This window comes from Paramisgurnus dabryanus, chromosome 7 (genome assembly GCF_030506205.2).
Source record: "Paramisgurnus dabryanus chromosome 7, PD_genome_1.1, whole genome shotgun sequence".
NCBI lineage: Eukaryota > Metazoa > Chordata > Actinopteri > Cypriniformes > Cobitidae > Paramisgurnus > Paramisgurnus dabryanus.
In genome coordinates, this window is record NC_133343.1 from 33,689,608 (window position 1) to 33,707,075 (window position 17,468).

Below are 17,468 nucleotides of genomic sequence, written 5' to 3' on the forward strand. Positions count from 1 at the left end.
AATAAATGGATGCTATTAAAATATCATGCCTTATTTATTTTGTTAATAACAAATAATGTTAACTCTTTCCCCGCCAGCGTTTAAAAAAAAAGTAATAAATGCAAACAATATATCATATGAAAGATATATCTGCTTTCAAACAAAAAAAAAAACGTTTCATTAGTTCTCTGTTTATCACCTCTCAAATTTGGGTAGGTTTCTTCAAAAACACCCAATTTTGAGCAAAAAGCTGAGATAATTCAATTTTTGTGAAGGACTTTTGATAGAGATCAGATGCAGATCGATCTTTAAAACATAGATGGAGTTCTTTCTCTTTCACGTGAGGCGCTACTTCCGGGTTGTATAAGTTGCGGAAGTGCACCTGGTGGATAATAGCAGTGTTGCGGAAAGCCGGAAATTCTCGTCATGGGCAGGGAAGCGTTATCTCGTCAATGGCGGCGAAAGAGTTAATGCTCATTAAGGTCTATAGTTAAAGATTAAAATGAGTTCATTAATCTGTGGCAAAATTCCTCACCAGCACATTCCTGTAGACCAAATACATTTTGTTTATTGATATTTTGACTTTTTTACTATTTAAAAGCTCCAGAAAGGTTTTTTCATTTAAAGGCTTAAAATATCAAAAATATTATATTAGCAAAACTAAAAAAGTAGTAGGCTTTTGCACTTTTCAAAGTACACTTCTGCACGTGAATACCATATTTTAAAGCAACACTTATGTAGTTTTTTTACCTTTAAATAATGTCTCTAAAATTATTTTAACTGGACAAATTGTACTGTTGCTGCAACCTGAACAGCCTCCTAGCTCCTACAAGCACACTCTGAAAGTGGCGGTGGAGGGTAGGAAACACAGCCCCGCCCCTCCCCCTGCCTTCAGAATAGTGTCTGATACCAGGCACTGTTGCGCTTTTCAACCACATGGGGAAGCTGTAAGTCATTTTTACATGGAAACTACATAGTGTTGCTTTAATGCCTTATTTAGCTATAATAAGTGGAAAATCTTAAAAAAAAAGTTTTTATTGAATTAGTCGATTAATTGAAAATAATTAATAATAATTAATAGAGCCCGACCGATATGCATTTTTTTGGGCCGATGCCGATACAGATATTAGGGAGTAAAAAAAGACCGATAACGATATATCGGCCGATATTCTTTGTGTATATTATAGTACAGTACACATATACTACAGTATATTATACTACAGCAGGCTACTGTACATATAATACACTATATACATTAACAGAATATACTATATATAAATACTTTTTTTGCAATGATCACTCACAAATGTGGTGATCAAACACTTAAAATGACGTGACAAAGATATGTAATATAGGCAGGTGTGTTTTACAAGTTAACAATAAACTTTATTATCCAAAATGATTCTAATATAAGTACACAAAACAGTAAACTTGACTTATTATAAATAACTTTAAAACACAAACAAAACAAAATACATATAACTTTAATGATTGTCAGTTTTGACAAGAATAATGTTATATTGGGCATATTTTGAAAATGGAAACTTACAAAGTCATTGTTTATTAGCTTTACAATAAGTTATGTACTTCACAAATTAATTAGAATCTTACCGTTAAGACGACAATGCTTGACTACAACATAATGATGTAGGCTTATGTTTAATGTACTGCACAACGTTTTTATAACACAAACCCACAGTCTTCTGCCGGGACTTTAAACTTTTATAAAACTAAACGTCTGCTCTCCGCCTCTTTAATTTAGCGAGGGTGTAAAGTTGCGCAAGCTTTTTTAATTAATTGCTTTGAAATGAGCATGTTCAGTAACAGCACAAGCAGCTGTACTCCCACAGACTGTGCGTCAGTTAAAGCGCGTCCTTTCTCCGCCTCGCGTCATTTCTTCCGCTTGCGTTTTAAACAACTCGCAAGTGGACAAAAGAGACGGATTAAAAACACCAAATGTAAACCGGAATGTGTCTTTCTCGCCCACTTATAATCCAATCGACCACAGCGCGTCTTAATACCAGGTGTAAAATTGTTGTGAAGAAACCGCGTGGCTGCCTCCACCTGAACTGAGGGACTGACTGAAGTGAAGGGGGGTTGGCTGGTGTCACTACAGTGAGTGACCTGGGTCACCATTAGCAACCAGTAGGGCGCACTCTGCTGGACAAACAAGTACTTACATCTTTCAAAAGCATTTAATGTCTTCTGTAACGAACGTTCATACCGGCTTCATATCTGCGGCATATACGGCGATACAGATATATCTGCGACAGGCTCGTATCGGCCGATAAAATCGGCAAAACGATAAATCGGTCGGGCTCTAATAATTAATTTGAAAATAATATTTTAATAATTTAAATCGATTATAACAATAATTGTTAGTTGCAGCCCTAATTAAGAGAACCTTGATTGCTTGATGCATTATTATTTTGATCGTTCAGATTTATAATAATATTTGTCATTTTAGTTATAACTTGAAGCTAATGTTTTTTTTTACCTTTTTTAATAATCGATTAAAGTCTAGCCTAGTTTAAGGGTGCAGTAAAAGGTTTCTTGGTATTCAGATGAACTTTTCACTTCCTTTAGGCTTTTGTCACTTGTATTTATAGACACAATAGAGGGAGGACAGGAAATTATGAACACATGGCTTTTAAAATGGCATAATGTTTGGTAATGTAGCCAAAAATGACAGATTCATCTGCTGCACACAGTAAAGCAAGGTTAAGAAATTAATTGAATGCTCCTCCATTGTGCTTTAGCCAAGCAAAACCGTTGTTCTTAATATGGCTGGAAAATTGGCAAGGTGACTGCACTCAGTCACAATCAGTGTGACCTGTTGCGCTTCTGAGTAGCTCCGAAGAGAGAATATAAAAAATCAAATTCTTAATGAATTGGCGCCTGACTTGGTGGCGGACTGACTGCCTTAAAAAAGCGTTTTACACACAAATACCAAGTCTAAAAAGAATTCTGTCCTCGTCTTTGTTGACAGCAGTTGATTGACAGCAGAAACATTTAATGGCCCATCTCCCCCTCCACAGAGAGCATGTTGTGAAATTTCGTGTGAAATGTCACGACAGTAACGCGGTTCATTGAACGCGAGCCCGAGGCGCCAGGGTGTGACGGTGCTCCTCACCTGCCCAGCCAAATGAGTTTGCCTCAAAACATCTGCAGTACTTACTGGAGAGCATCACACACAAAGACAAAAAGTTAAGCGAGGTGCAAGATGTGACACGTCTGGGTGAACTCATGCGGTTTTGTAGTGGAGGATGAGTCAAGTTTGAGAGAACCTGATGCACGTGGCCTCTGGCTACAAACCTGGGAAATTCATAGAAGGAAGTACCAGGGTAAATCGTTAAAGAGATAACATACTGTAGATGACAAAGATACTAGTGAGTATATACTATAAATTTAGTATGTGCCCTATACAAACACATGTCTCATGAAAACCATTGTGGTATCTGTACTGTTATGATATTGCCAGCCATCTACGATCCAGCTGTCTTTATCATGACTTTATCAGTCATTTTTCCAAGAGATTTCTCAGCCAATAATAGAAATCATTGCATAATTTCCATTTAACACTGCCCACGCCCTGCTTCAGTAGTTCTGTATAAGTCACTAAAACTGGCATATCTGATCTGACTGTATGCTGACACATTCCTGTTTGCACACTCCTGATGATGATATTTAAATATATTTTGATAACTGTGATTCACAGAATTATGTTAGTTACAGGTTTGCTATTCTATACTCGTCATTTAAATGTCCATTTGTTTGTTTATGGCTGAGGAGGTTAATAGATACAATGCATATTCAAACCTGTTTATCAGCTTTCTGTAATTTAAAGTATTTTACTTGTAATTTGTCACAGAAGCTATGCTGGTAAGCTGATCTATTCCTTTATTGTTTTTTGAAACGTTTACATCAACTGTTATGAGAGATTATATTAAAACTGGTCTCAGATCAATGCTTAAAAGGATAGTTCACACCAAAATAATCATTTACTCACCCTTCAAGTTGCTGAAGTTGAAAAATGTTTGTAACCAAACAGATCAGGGGCACCATTCACTTCCTTAAAGGACAAGTTCAGTATTTTACACTTAAAGCCCTGTTTTCAGATTGTTTATGATGAAATAGAACGGTTTTGACTGAAATTTTGACATATGCGGCTGCCCCGAGAATTTTGGGGGGGTTGTGTTTCACCTCCCACCTTTACAATGGGTTTAATGGTGCACTGGAACAATCCTTCCTAAAATGCATTAAACTTTCGTTTACAATGACGTGAAACTCACCGAGTGGTCAGGGGTGTTCACTGATATGCTCACACAAAAATCGCTGCAAAATACGCATTCCAACAGGTTTTATCGTAGTTTTTGCCAACTCCATTGACTTGTATTAGTTGTGCTGTGAGGTACGGTATTACTCCGCGCCGGGAATTTTGTTTCTATTCTTGCAATTGGCAATGGCGGATTAGCGCCACCACCTGGGCTGGAGTGTCTATTATTCAAGCTCTAAGCGGAAGAATGTACGGGTGTGAGGCGTTTGGAAAAATAGGTCCACAAGTTAACAACAACAGTGATAGCCAAGGGAACAAGTGTCTGCTGGATTAATGCCATGTTAACTTCTGCAGACCTTTCTTTCGCTTCCTATTTTTTTTCTTTTCAGCTACTCCTATGGTGTTTACTGTTTTTAGAGGAAATGCTACTTGGTCAAAACGTCTCTCCCCCAACTTTTCCTCTTCTGGGTCAGAATGCCCTGATAGATACAAGGCCTGTACTAAACTAGGCCAGAGGTGCTTTGTTTGCTTTTACACTTCCCTTTCCAGCAGAGGAAATTTAACTGTCCACTTTATTGTTTTCATTGATAGCAAAATTGGCTTTGTTGTTATACACTCTTATTGTGATTAGTGCATGTTGTTCCAAATGTCTCTCGTCAAAATTTAAAGGTGCATTGTGCAACTTTAAAAAGGATCTCTTTACAGAAATGCAATATAATATGCAAAACTATATTATGTACAGTGGCGGCCAGTGACTTCTTATTTCGAGGGCGCTCGATGCGAAGTTTGTCACAACATGTATGTAGCCCGTCGTGTGTGGTTTGTTATTTCAAAATATGTGTTCTGCGCATCGAGTGATCCTATGTGCGTCACGTGTCTTGTCAAAGCGTCTAAAGGGTTTATGATAAAAGAGACGCCAACGTTTGCATAATCTCATGCAATCGGAGTTTACTGTTAATGGAGTGTCTTGAGTGTATTTTGTGAATGTGAGCGTCTCTTTTATCATAAATGGTTTTGACGCATGTGCAGCAGGGACTTATTTTGACAAAACTCGTGATGCATTTGGTTCACATGACGCAACAAACAGAAGCAACCACATGACACTCCGAACACCTATGTTGAATTTGCACCCCTCAGATGAGCAGTCACGATCCGATCTACACATTGGACCTTTAATAACTTATTGTCTCTTACTTTTCTGCCGATTACTATCCCCTACTGACATATAGAGACCACGTCCAACTACTGTATATGGAGTTTAATAGAGTAATTACACAAGTAAAATGGGTTTCAAATTTTATTTGACATCGAAAATCGCGGTGCTTCGATTCATCTTACATTCTTTTGAAAGTTAAGGGTCATGTTGCAAAATGTCTGTGTTACAAAATAAAACCCATTTAGCCTCTTATTAAAGAAAGCAAGAGGGGGATTGAAAGAATCAAGTCTTTAAAAGATAAAAAAGTCTTTCAGAAATGCTGTTATGCAACTGTTATTTTTCCTCTCTGCTTTTCTCTGGTTCTGAGTGCATAATGAAAAATCTGGAGATGACATTAAGAAAAATGACAATCCATTTTTATCCCATTTTTCCTTTAGGAGCGACAAAGGAAATTGGATCTGCTTTGACCAGGATGTGTATGAGACACAGAAGCATCGAGAACAAGCTCAAATTGTTCACCACGTAAGACTCTTAATATTTTCTTTTGCATAAGATGATTTGTTTTATTGGTAATGAAGGTTAATATTTATTATGCAACACATTTTATATATATATATATATATATATATATATATATATATAGGACAAGTTTAATCGGTGTGTGGTTGTGTGTTGCAGAGCCCTGATGGATAGCTTAATAACTCCTTTGGAACTGAAGATTGAGGAGTGGAAGAAGGTTGCCAGTCAGTTGGATAAAGATCATGCCAAAGGTATTAGCCACTTTTCCCTTATCTGATTCGTCAGGTTGAGTATTTTTGTGGGAGGGATTAGTATCATTTTGATCCTTCATTTGTAGGTGTTTCAGATTAACTAAAGAAATACTAAAGAAAGGTTTGTGGTACTGTTCAAAGAAAGTATTGCAACATCCATGTTTCTCTCTCATTCTTTAAGACCATTATCAGATAAACCCTCTTGTTAGCTGTGTTTGGTAAATGCTGTTAATTATTAAATGCCTTTTACTCTGCGGGAGTCACTCAGATAGTTTTTATTACAGCATATAATGGACTATTAATTCATAAGAACAAACCATTAAAGGTTGGGCTTTCATTTAATGCCTGCGTCCTAGACTTGGCTTGCATCTCTCAAGTTAATGTTCCAGTACACCCACAATATCTCCAGTTTATCTGTCTGAGGTCCCGAAAGTGTCCTATCATTCTACACCAGTGTGACTTAATAGTGGAGTTTCCATTTGCAAGTTTCTCTGTTACTATTTTTCATATTAATGATTTAAGATTTGAACAAACCCTTTTATTGAAGGAGAAATTCAAGCCATATTTAGCAATGAGAACACTTTAGCAAGAACATAGCAACAGACTAAAAATCATTCAGAACACTTAGCAATCATGTAGAAACAGACAAAAAACTCACTCAGAACAGTTAGCAACCAAATAACAACATACTAAAAACACTCAGAACACTTGGTCACCACAAAGCAACAGGCTAAAAACACTCAGAACACTTAGCATAAGGCAAAAAACACTCAGAACACTTGGCCAACCACATAGCAAAAGGCTAAAAATACTCAGAACACTTGGCCAACCACATAGCAACAGACTAAAAACACTCAGAACACTTGGCCAACCACATAGCAACAGACTAAAAACACTCAGAACACTTGGCAACCACATAGCAACAGACTAAAAACATATAGAACACTTAGCAACCACATAGCAACAGGGTAAAACACTCAGATCACTTGGCAAAAGGCTAAAATACTCAGAACACTTGGCAACCACATAGCAACAGGCTAAAAACACTCAACACTTAGCAACCAAATAGCAACAGATTAAAAACACTCGGGACACTGAGCAACCACCTGGCAACAGACTAAAAACACTCAGAACACTTGGCAACCACATAGCAACAGGCTAATACCACTCAGAACACTTGGCACCCACATAACAACAGACTAAAACACCACTGAGAACACTTGGCGACCACATAGCAATAGACTAAAAACACTCAGAACACTTGGCGACCACATAGCAATAGACTAAAAACACTCAGAACACTTGGCGACCACATAGCAACAGACTAAAACACTCTGAACACTTAGCGACCACATAGCAACAGACTAAAAGCACTCGGAAGACCTTAGCGACCACATAGCAACAGACTAAAAATACTTGGAACACTTAGCCACCACATAGCAACAGACTAAAAGCACTCGGAAGACCTTAGCGACCACATAGCAACAGACTAAAAATACTTGGAACACTTAGCGACCACATAGCAATAGACTAAAAACACTCAGAACACTTGGCAACCACATAGCAACAGACTAAAAATCACTCAGAACACTTAACAAAAGGCTCAAAATACTCAGAACACTTGGCAACCACATAGCAACAGACTAAAAACATATAGAACACTTAGCAACCACATAGCAACAGGGTAAAACACTCAGATCACTTGGCAAAAGGCTAAAATACTCAGAACACTTGGCAACCACATAGCAACAGGCTAAAAACACTCAACACTTAGCAACCAAATAGCAACAGATTAAAAACACTCGGGACACTGAGCAACCACCTGGCAACAGACTAAAAACACTCAGAACACTTGGCAACCACATAGCAACAGGCTAATACCACTCAGAACACTTGGCACCCACATAACAACAGACTAAAACACCACTGAGAACACTTGGCGACCACATAGCAATAGACTAAAAACACTCAGAACACTTGGCGACCACATAGCAACAGACTAAAACACTCTGAACACTTAGCGACCACATAGCAACAGACTAAAAGCACTCGGAAGACCTTAGCGACCACATAGCAACAGACTAAAACACTCTGAACACTTAGCGACCACATAGCAACAGACTAAAAGCACTCGGAAGACCTTAGCGACCACATAGCAACAGACTAAAAATACTTGGAACACTTAGCGACCACATAGCAATAGACTAAAAACACTCAGAACACTTGGCACCCACATAACAACAGACTAAAAACACTCGGAACACTTGGTGACCACATAGCAACAGACTAAAACACTCTGAACACTTAGCAATCACACAGCAACAGACTAAAAGCACTCGGAAGACCTTAGCGACCACATAGCAACAGACTAAAAATACTTGGAACACTTAGCGACCACATAGCAACAGACTAAAAGCACTTAGCAACCACATAGCAACAGAATAAAACACTCAGAACACTTAGCAACTACATGGCAACAGATTAAACACACAAATAACACCTTAGTCACCAAATAGCAACATACCAAAAACACTCAGAACACTTAGCGCACACATAGCAACACACTTAGCAACCACATATCAACAGGTTAAAAACACTCAGGACACTTGGCAACCAGATAGCAACAGACTAAAAACACTCAGAATAGTTAGCGACCACATAGCAACAGACCAAAAACATTTAGAAGACATTAGCGACCACATAGCAACTGATTAAAACACACTGAAGATTTTACTGCAAGCTGTAGCAAAGAACTGAAAACCACCTTCAACACTTTAATGTCATCCTTCTTAAAACAGACCTTGAGTGCCTTTCATCTGGGATCATTTGCTTTCACTAAATGCACTAAAGTTTGTTTTGGTTCTCTTTTTTTTAGAATATAAAAAAGCACGCTCCGAGATCAAGAAGAAATCATCCGACACAATTAAACTACAAAAGAAGGTTAAAAAAGGTAAGAACCGTCTTATCATTGAATGTAATTCATTGACGTTGATGGAAGTGAAACACCTTCAGTAAACAGTGCCGTATTTATGTTATGCAAGTTGCTAAAAGACGGCAGGTCTTTTAACGCACACAGATGCATCATATTACTCCGTCAGGTCACTCATTGTGTAAATACAATAGGACGGGCCTATGCCTTCTGTTGGCACCACACCCTATTTTTTCATAGTACCACGCCTCCTGTTGTCATGGCAACATCCCTGCTAATCTTGTCCCCCCGATTGAAATGTGTTTGTTTGAAATAGTTTTTCATCTCTGTTAAATATTATACGCTTAACACATAGCGCAGGAAACTCAGTATAATGCAGTATAATAAGAAAAACTTAAGTAACAGAGACTAACTAAACTGTTTACCATAAATTATATTTTTCGAGGTTACCTTTTAGGTCTATAAAATTTCTACTGATGTAAGTAGGGATGCATACCGATTAATCGCGATTATTCTACAGCAGAATAAAAGTTTATGTTTACATCATATATGTGTGTGAACTGTGTATAATAATTATGTATATATAAATATGTATAATTTTAAGATATATATTCTTAAATATATTATTTTAAGTACTATATAATTTATAGTACTTAATATATTAAGTACTTATATATTAAGTACTTATAGTTATATATAATATAAATTATACATACATATACAAATGTACACATGCAAACATTTCTTAAATATATGCATGCTTGTGTGTGCATTTATCTATACAAAGTTATTATACACAGTTCAAACACATAATGTAAACAAAAACTTTTATTCTGCCATATATTAATCGTGATTAATCATTATGCATCCAGGTATCAGGTACATCATGGAAAATTTTAATGTTTAATTGTCCTAAAAATAATGTCTCCTAAAAATTAATAGGCTTTATCTTTCATTTCTTTATGCAAAATATAATTTGTTAATTTATTCTTTTTATTTTGGATAAAATGGGACATAAACTCCAATATACAGTTAACATAGCTTACAAAGTGAATATCTTTCAAATATTTTTGAGGGTGAAAAACAAGGTTGAGATGGAGGTGAAGTCATAGGTGTGTTTTGCCGTGAGGGGAATAAAAAACTGAATAGAGACGGCAAAGAAGCTCTCCATGTACAGCCTGCAGATATATTCAGCCATTATAGTGGGTGTTGACTGCTTTAGTCTGTGTGTTTGTGGGCAGCAGTTAGAGACTTCAACAGTCCTCCGGCGTCTGTTCGAAGGGTCAGTGCTCCCTTTAGTGTATTCTGTATCCACGCTTACTCAACAGTACCAGAGGACATGTTTTAATGCCTTTTGAAACATCAGTTTCCTGTGTGTTCAGTCATAAATAGATCAAAGAATCAAACGGTGGTGGTAAGTTTTATTATGTCGAAAATGTACTAAGCAACAAGGATCTGTTTGCTGTTAGATTTTTATCATCGGAAATTAAGATGACTAATGGATGAGTTCATGTATGTGTGTGCAAATGACTAGTCATAGCTCGAAAGGACACGCCAAACTCCTTCACTATCAGAGAGGAAGTAGATCCTGCATCCTTCCTGGCACAGCCATCTTTTCAAACACCCTTCCTCGTGTATGCATGTGTATATATGTAAATGTATTATTATGCTTATGTACTATTCATAAACCAACCAAAATCATCACACTTTGAGTACCTTCCCTTTATAGAGAACTTCAGTATGACAAGTTAGCATAAAGAACCCATCGTGTTTCTTAAAGAGTCTGATTCATCAGCAAAGACTGAATGAAGTGTTTCATGATTCAGTGATTCAGAGGTGACTATAAACCCATCTCAATGCTTGATTTACCACCATAACATACACAGATGGTAAGAGAATGACTGTGAATATGTCTTGTAGAACCGTGATGCCTCTCAAAGTGCACATTTATCTTTATATCCCTCATTTGTGCTACTCGGAGGTCTGCAGGGGTAGACTAAGCTTAAGTGAATTATTAAAACCCATGCACATTAGTATTCCAGTACTGTTTCTGGTCTGTTTAAGATGATATGAATGCACAAGTGCTAGATTTCCTAGTCTCTCTGGCTTTCGAAGTCCCCTTGCTTGTCTCATTGTGCATACTTTTATGGAGGACCAAGCCTGCAAAAATTATAAATAAATCATTACAAAAATAAGGGTACAAAAGTATATAAAATAAACATGAATAAATAAATACAAAAGCAAATATGCAGAGACATATAAAAACAAACATAATGAGTATTGCTACTTTTAATTTTTTATTATTATAATTTTTTGGCTTGGTCCTCCATATACTTCTTCTGTACACTAAAATCTGATTTTAATTTTAATGGGTAATCTTAAAAAATAGACATGGATACTTCAGAGTATGTAGTAAGACAGTACACCATGATAAACTCTATACAGTACAAAAGCTATCACTGGTATGGTACCCTAAACTGGTTGGAAAGGTTAACTACGATCATTTCTTAATGTTCCATTTTAACATGTGGGCTCCCGGAAAATGATGTGTTAATGGAAAGAAGATGTTTGTCAGTGACATCATAGCTTCTAAACACATGGGGTTTGTAGACCTGAGGGCATGCGTCACTGGCACACACCTCCTTCTGAAAAGCCTCTGGATATTTTCCCTTCGTCTCCTGTTTCCATTTCAAATGAAGGGTCTTGTTTTACATTTATCTACTGTGTAGTTCACACCAGGAATGTTAGGTCGAGTGTTAAGAAACTTTATTTGTTGTCCATATCTGGGGTTTTCAAATTGTATGATAACAGGGACCCCCACATATTATGTAGCTTCAGCGAGAGAACCCTTTCCATATTTTCTACAAGGGAACCTTTAAACCATGTTAGATAAATAGTAATTGTGATATTATAAAGACCGTATAATTGGCTAAACAGTAGACTTTTACTATTTTTGCATAGTCTTTTTTCTCGCAAAATTTTCTGGGGACCCCGTTCACAGAGGCGGCAAAAATGTGCTATTCTCGCGTAGTTGGACGCTTGAACATTTTGAATTTACTCGCTTCATTCGCGCGTGAAAGCAGCACGTGAAGTTAGAGTCATTCACACATAAATTCGCATCATGGGCGGGGCTTCTGCAACTCTGCTCGCTCCTTGTAATCACGTGACTACTAGTGCAAGCTCCATATTGGTTAACGTGGCCTGAATATCCAACAATGTTCAGATTTTTCAACTTCGGCAACGTTCAATTCGCACGTTTCTCGCGGCAGCGTTCAATTCGCGCATGACGCACCATCCACGTCACGCATTCCGCACCATCCGCGCGTACCATGTCGCAGGATGCCTATATTCGCGTCTTTGCATTGACTTAACATGTAAATCACTCGCGCTTGCCCCCCCTTCGTGTCTGGTGTGAAAGCCACATTAAGGGCCGTTCACATATCGTGTCTTTTGCGCGCTCAAGTTCGTTATTTCAAATGTAGGCGCGCGGTATGCGCGCGAAATGCGCGCTCATAATGAAAGTGAATCGGTCGTAACGTGCTCATTTTTTCCAGGCGCCTCCGCACCGCATCGAGCTTAAAACATCTCACCTTTTCAGAATGTCACAAGCGCACAGAAGGTCATGTGACAAGAACCTACGTGCCTAGCGTTTTTTACGCATTTTAGGCGCGACGTGTGAACGGCCCCTAATGCTACGTACACACCAAACTGTGTAACTGATTACTCACTGGGTTTACCTACATTTTTCGCTCAAGTTTAATATTTGAGTACAAACTTGTGCAAAGACACGTTTAAGGTGAATAGCGCGATTTCGCAGCAATCGTGCCGTCCAATTCACATCATTTGAATCGGCCCACATGAGTTTGCATCTCTGCATTTGACTTTGCATGTAAACTACTAGTGCAAATTGTTACATTTGTGTTTAGTGTGTACGCCCCATTAGGACCTTCTGGAGGGACCCCTGGGGTCCCCAGACTTCAGTTAGAAAACCCCTGGTCAATATGATTTGCTACCTGTTTTGTTTATACAATAATAGTAGACCTGAATACAAATGCTCAAAGCTTTTACTCACATGTCTGATCGTGGACCCTCTTACATGTTTTCTTGTAAATGAGCAATTTTATCAAACTCTTGTTGAATTCTGCCATCACACCAGTATTTCTGAAAGGCCCGAGGCTGGGATTAAGCGGATTTGAAAGTATTTCATGAATGTATAATAAGTGCCGAGAGCATTCGGTTAACATCATCAAATTTTTGATGGAGGTGTCGTTTAGAGGCGTTTACATCTCAGCTCCTCATGTTTGGATGATTTCTTTTAACATTTCTTTCTGTTGACGTATACTCCGTAACAGCTCCTGTGACGTACTTCAAAAAGAGTTGTACGTTTATCTTATAGACAAGCCGTGGGATTTATCAACAGACCTTCTGACCTTTGCTCTTTACACTTTGACTGACCCCATCCCTAAGCTGCTCAGACCTGACCAGGTACATTTCATGACTTTAGTTCATAAAGGGGTTATGGTCTCACCATCACAAACACACTTCAGCAAAAGGTCATTGCACTGAAGGACCAAAGTTCAAATTTTTTCCCGGAAGGTCGATGAATTGAATTGAGTTTCGCAACAATAACAAGAAACCAGAGTTGCACAAGTCTAAAAACGCATATTTTCAGAGGTTGTTTAGGTTTAATGCACTGATGTTAGCTTTTTAATCATGGCACTAGGAAGAGCTGTATGCGAGACAACTGAGGTTATTCTGTTTGTAATGCAGACCTTTAGGGCAGTTGTGTGTATATCTGCGCACTGTTTCTTCCAATAGCCTCCTGGACACAGCTGTCAGGATGGTCTCGTGTCGGTGGAATGTTGAAAATGTGTCCATGTGTATTTTTACTGTGCATCGGGCTTGCCGATGCTTACAGCTGCATGCAAGGTCTCTGCACGCACATGCAGAAGCTCGAGATGAATGCGAGATCTTTTTTTGATTTTAACCTCACGTTTCTCTAATTGCACATTATCAGAGCTCTTTAAGCACTCATTAAAACTATCTAATGAGAATGTGTCTCATCATGTCACATTCGGTTCAATCACTCCCAGTATCCTGGCATATAATTTTTTTTATATATTTAAAGAAGAAAGGCATGAGATGAAAATCAGTCTAGGCGATATCTATTCATGAATCAGCTTTTCTTGATGTATGCATGATGTTAAACTCATTAATTACTCAAAAAGGAACATAAAAGAAGATACTTGAGGAATGTTTGTAACGAAACCGATCAGAAGCCCCATGGACTTCCATAGTTACGAAAAAAGTATTATTGAAGTCAATGGGGCTTTTGATTGGTATACTCCCTGCATCATTTACATTTACATTTACATTTAGTCATTTAGCAGACGCTTTTGTCCAAAGCGACTTACAAGTGAGGTAAACAATAGAAGCAATTATGGCAACATAAGACAGCAATACATAAGTGCACTGGAAATAGTCTCATCAAGTCCAACACAATATACATAGCCAAGGGTATGTTAGTAGTTTTTTTTTTTTTTTTTTTTTTTTTTTTTTAGATAAAGAGGAAGGTAGATATAGAAAGAGATAAAGAGAAGGGTAATTAAATAAAGATAGTAAATCTGTAATTAGGAAGTTAGGTAATGGTGGAAGAGATGGGTTTTTAGCCGAGTCTTAAAGACAGCTACAGTGTCAGCTGATCGTGTCACGACCGGCAGATCATTCCACAGTTGTGGGACAGTTCCTGAGAAGGTACGCGTTAGTGTTTTCTTCCCTTTTTGAGATGGTACCACAAGTCGTCGCTCGGTGGCAGAGCGCAGTGATCGAGAGGGTACATAAGGCTCTATAAGCAAGCGAAGGTAAGGGGGTGCTGACCCAGTGGTGGTTTTAAAGGCCAGGAGCAGAGCCTTAAATTTGATGCGGGCTGCTATAGGAAGCCAGTGTAACTTGACAAAGAGAGGAGTGACGTGCGCCCTCTTTGGCTCATTGAAGACCACTCTTGCCGCTGCGTTCTGAATCATCTGTAAGGGTTTGGTCGTGCAGGCTGGAAGTCCTGCCAGTAGCGCATTGCAGTAGTCCAGCCTGGACAGGACAAGAGCTTGGACCAGGACCTGCGTAGCATGCTCATCTAGGAAAGGTCTAATTTTCCTAATATTGTAGAGGATGAATCTACAAGAGCGAGCGGTGCTGGCAACATGCTCCGTGAAGCTAAGCCGATCATCAATGACCACTCCCAGGTTTTTGGCCGTCTTGGAAGGCGTGATGGTCGAGGAACCTAGCTGAATGGAAAAGTTGTGCTGAATCTTTGGTTCGGATGATATGACAAGCAGTTCTGTCTTCGCAAGGTTAAGCTGGAGATGGTGATCCTTCATCCAGAGTGAGATGTCCCTCAGGCATGCCGAGATGCGGGCAGAAACCGTAGGATCATCAGGGTGGAACGACAAGTGGAGTTGAGTGTCGTCTGCATAGCAGTGGTAGGAAAAGCCATGTTTCCGAATGACAGAGCCCAGGGATGTCATGTATATCGAAAAGAGCAGCGGTCCAAGCACAGAGCCTTGAGGGACCCCGGTATCTAGACGTTGGGGTTCGGAGACGTCACCTCTCCAGGATACCCGAAATGACCTATCTGAGAGGTACGACTTGAACCATAAAAGCGCTGTGTCAGTGACACCCATAGACATGAGAGTCGACAGGAGGATGCGGTGATTGACGGTGTCAAAAGCTGCAGATAGATCCAGTAAGATCAGCACAGATGATTTGGAGGCTGCCCTTGCCTGCCTTAGGGCCTCAATGACTGATAGCAGCGCAGTCTCAGTGGAGTGACCACTTTTGAATCCAGACTGATTGCTATCCAGGAGGTTATTTTGTGTGAAGAAAGTGGAGAGCTGGTTGAACACAATGCGTTCAAGAGTCTTGGAAATGAAGGGAAGAAGAGAAACGGGTCTGTAGTTCTCTAGCATAGCAGGATTGAGAGTGGGTTTCTTCAGCAACGGGGTTATCCGGGCCTCTTTAAATGCTACAGGGAAGGTGCCAGTGGAAAGGGATGAATTGATAATGTGAGTGAGAGCAGGGATAACAGACGGAGAGATGGCCTGGAGGAGATGGGTGGGTATGGGATCTAGCGGGCAGGTAGTCGGATGATTAGAAGCCAAGACCTTGGAAACATCTGCTTCGGATAGGAGAGAGAAGGAGGGAAGGGAGCATGTCTCAGGGATTTGAGAATGCGCAAGAAGCGGCGGCTCGGAGAACTGACTCCTAATAGTTTTCGTTTTCTTCACAAAGAAGGAAGCAAAATCATCAGCCGTTAGGTCGGATGAAGGTGGAGGGGCAGGGGGACAAAGAAGGGTAGAGAAGGTCTTGAAGAGAGTGTGAGAGTCAGGTGAGTTGTTAATCTTTGAATGGTAGTATAGGGTCTTTGCAGAGGAGACATCCTTGGAGAAGGAGGCAAGAAGAGACTGATAGAGGCAGAGATCAGAAGGATCATTCGATCTGCGCCACTTCCTCTCTGTAGCCCTGAGTGTGGAGCGATGCTCACGGAGAACCTCAGTTAGCCAAGGAGCAGAAGGTGTGACCCGGGCCGGTCCAGATGTCAGAGGGCATAATGTGTCTAAGCAGGATGTAAGAGTGGAACAAAGTGTGTCAGTGGCATTGTCAGTATCTAACAGAGAGAGTTGGCTGGGAGCGGGCAGCGTGGAAACAATCGCAGAGGATAAGCGGGAGGGAGAGAGCGTGCGCAGGTTGCGCCTGAACGTGACCAATGGGGGATCGTATGTAGCGACAGGGGGAGTCAGGTCGAGGTCGAGAGTAATTAGGAAGTGATCAGATGTGTGAAGTGGGGTGACCTGGGTGTGGTAGGTGGAACAACAGCGTGTGTAGATAAGATCTAAAAGATTACCAGACCTGTGTGTTGGTGAAGTATGGACTCGCTTGAGGTCAAACGACGCAGTCAGGGTGTTGAAGTCAGCTGCCTGTGGTTTCTCCAGGTGGATATTGAAGTCACCAAGTACTACTAAAGGAGTACCATCCTCAGGGAATGAAGACAGAAGTACGTCTAACTCCTCCAAGAAGTGTCCAAGTTGACCTGGGGGGCGATAGATAACTAAAAAATGCATTTTAGTAGGGTGGATGATAGTAACAATATGCGATTCGAAAGAGTTGCTGTCACATGAGGGGGTTTGCTGTTGGAATTTCCAGTCCTTTGGGATGAGCAGACCAGTTCCTCCACCCCTTCCTGTTGTGCGAGGACTGTGTGAGAAAGTGTAGTTGTTGGAGAGGGCAGCCGGAGTGGCCGTGTCCTCTGGTTTAATCCATGTCTCAGTAAGTGCTAAAACAGAAAGGCCAGAATGTGAGGCAATG

General features: G+C 39.7%; 1 protein-coding gene across 3 annotated transcripts in view; it reads left to right on the plus strand.

Moving 5' to 3' along the window:
• mtss1 (MTSS I-BAR domain containing 1) overlaps positions 1-17,468 on the plus strand; it is an 82,335-nt gene that overhangs the window by 46,740 nt on the left and 18,127 nt on the right. For all 3 annotated transcript variants that reach the window (XM_065279623.2, XM_065279624.2, XM_065279626.2), the window contains exons 4-6: positions 5,849-5,933; positions 6,090-6,181; positions 9,057-9,131. In XM_065279623.2, coding sequence (XP_065135695.1) covers positions 5,849-5,933; positions 6,090-6,181; positions 9,057-9,131 — 252 coding nt within the window. The remainder of the gene's footprint in view (positions 1-5,848; positions 5,934-6,089; positions 6,182-9,056; positions 9,132-17,468) is intronic.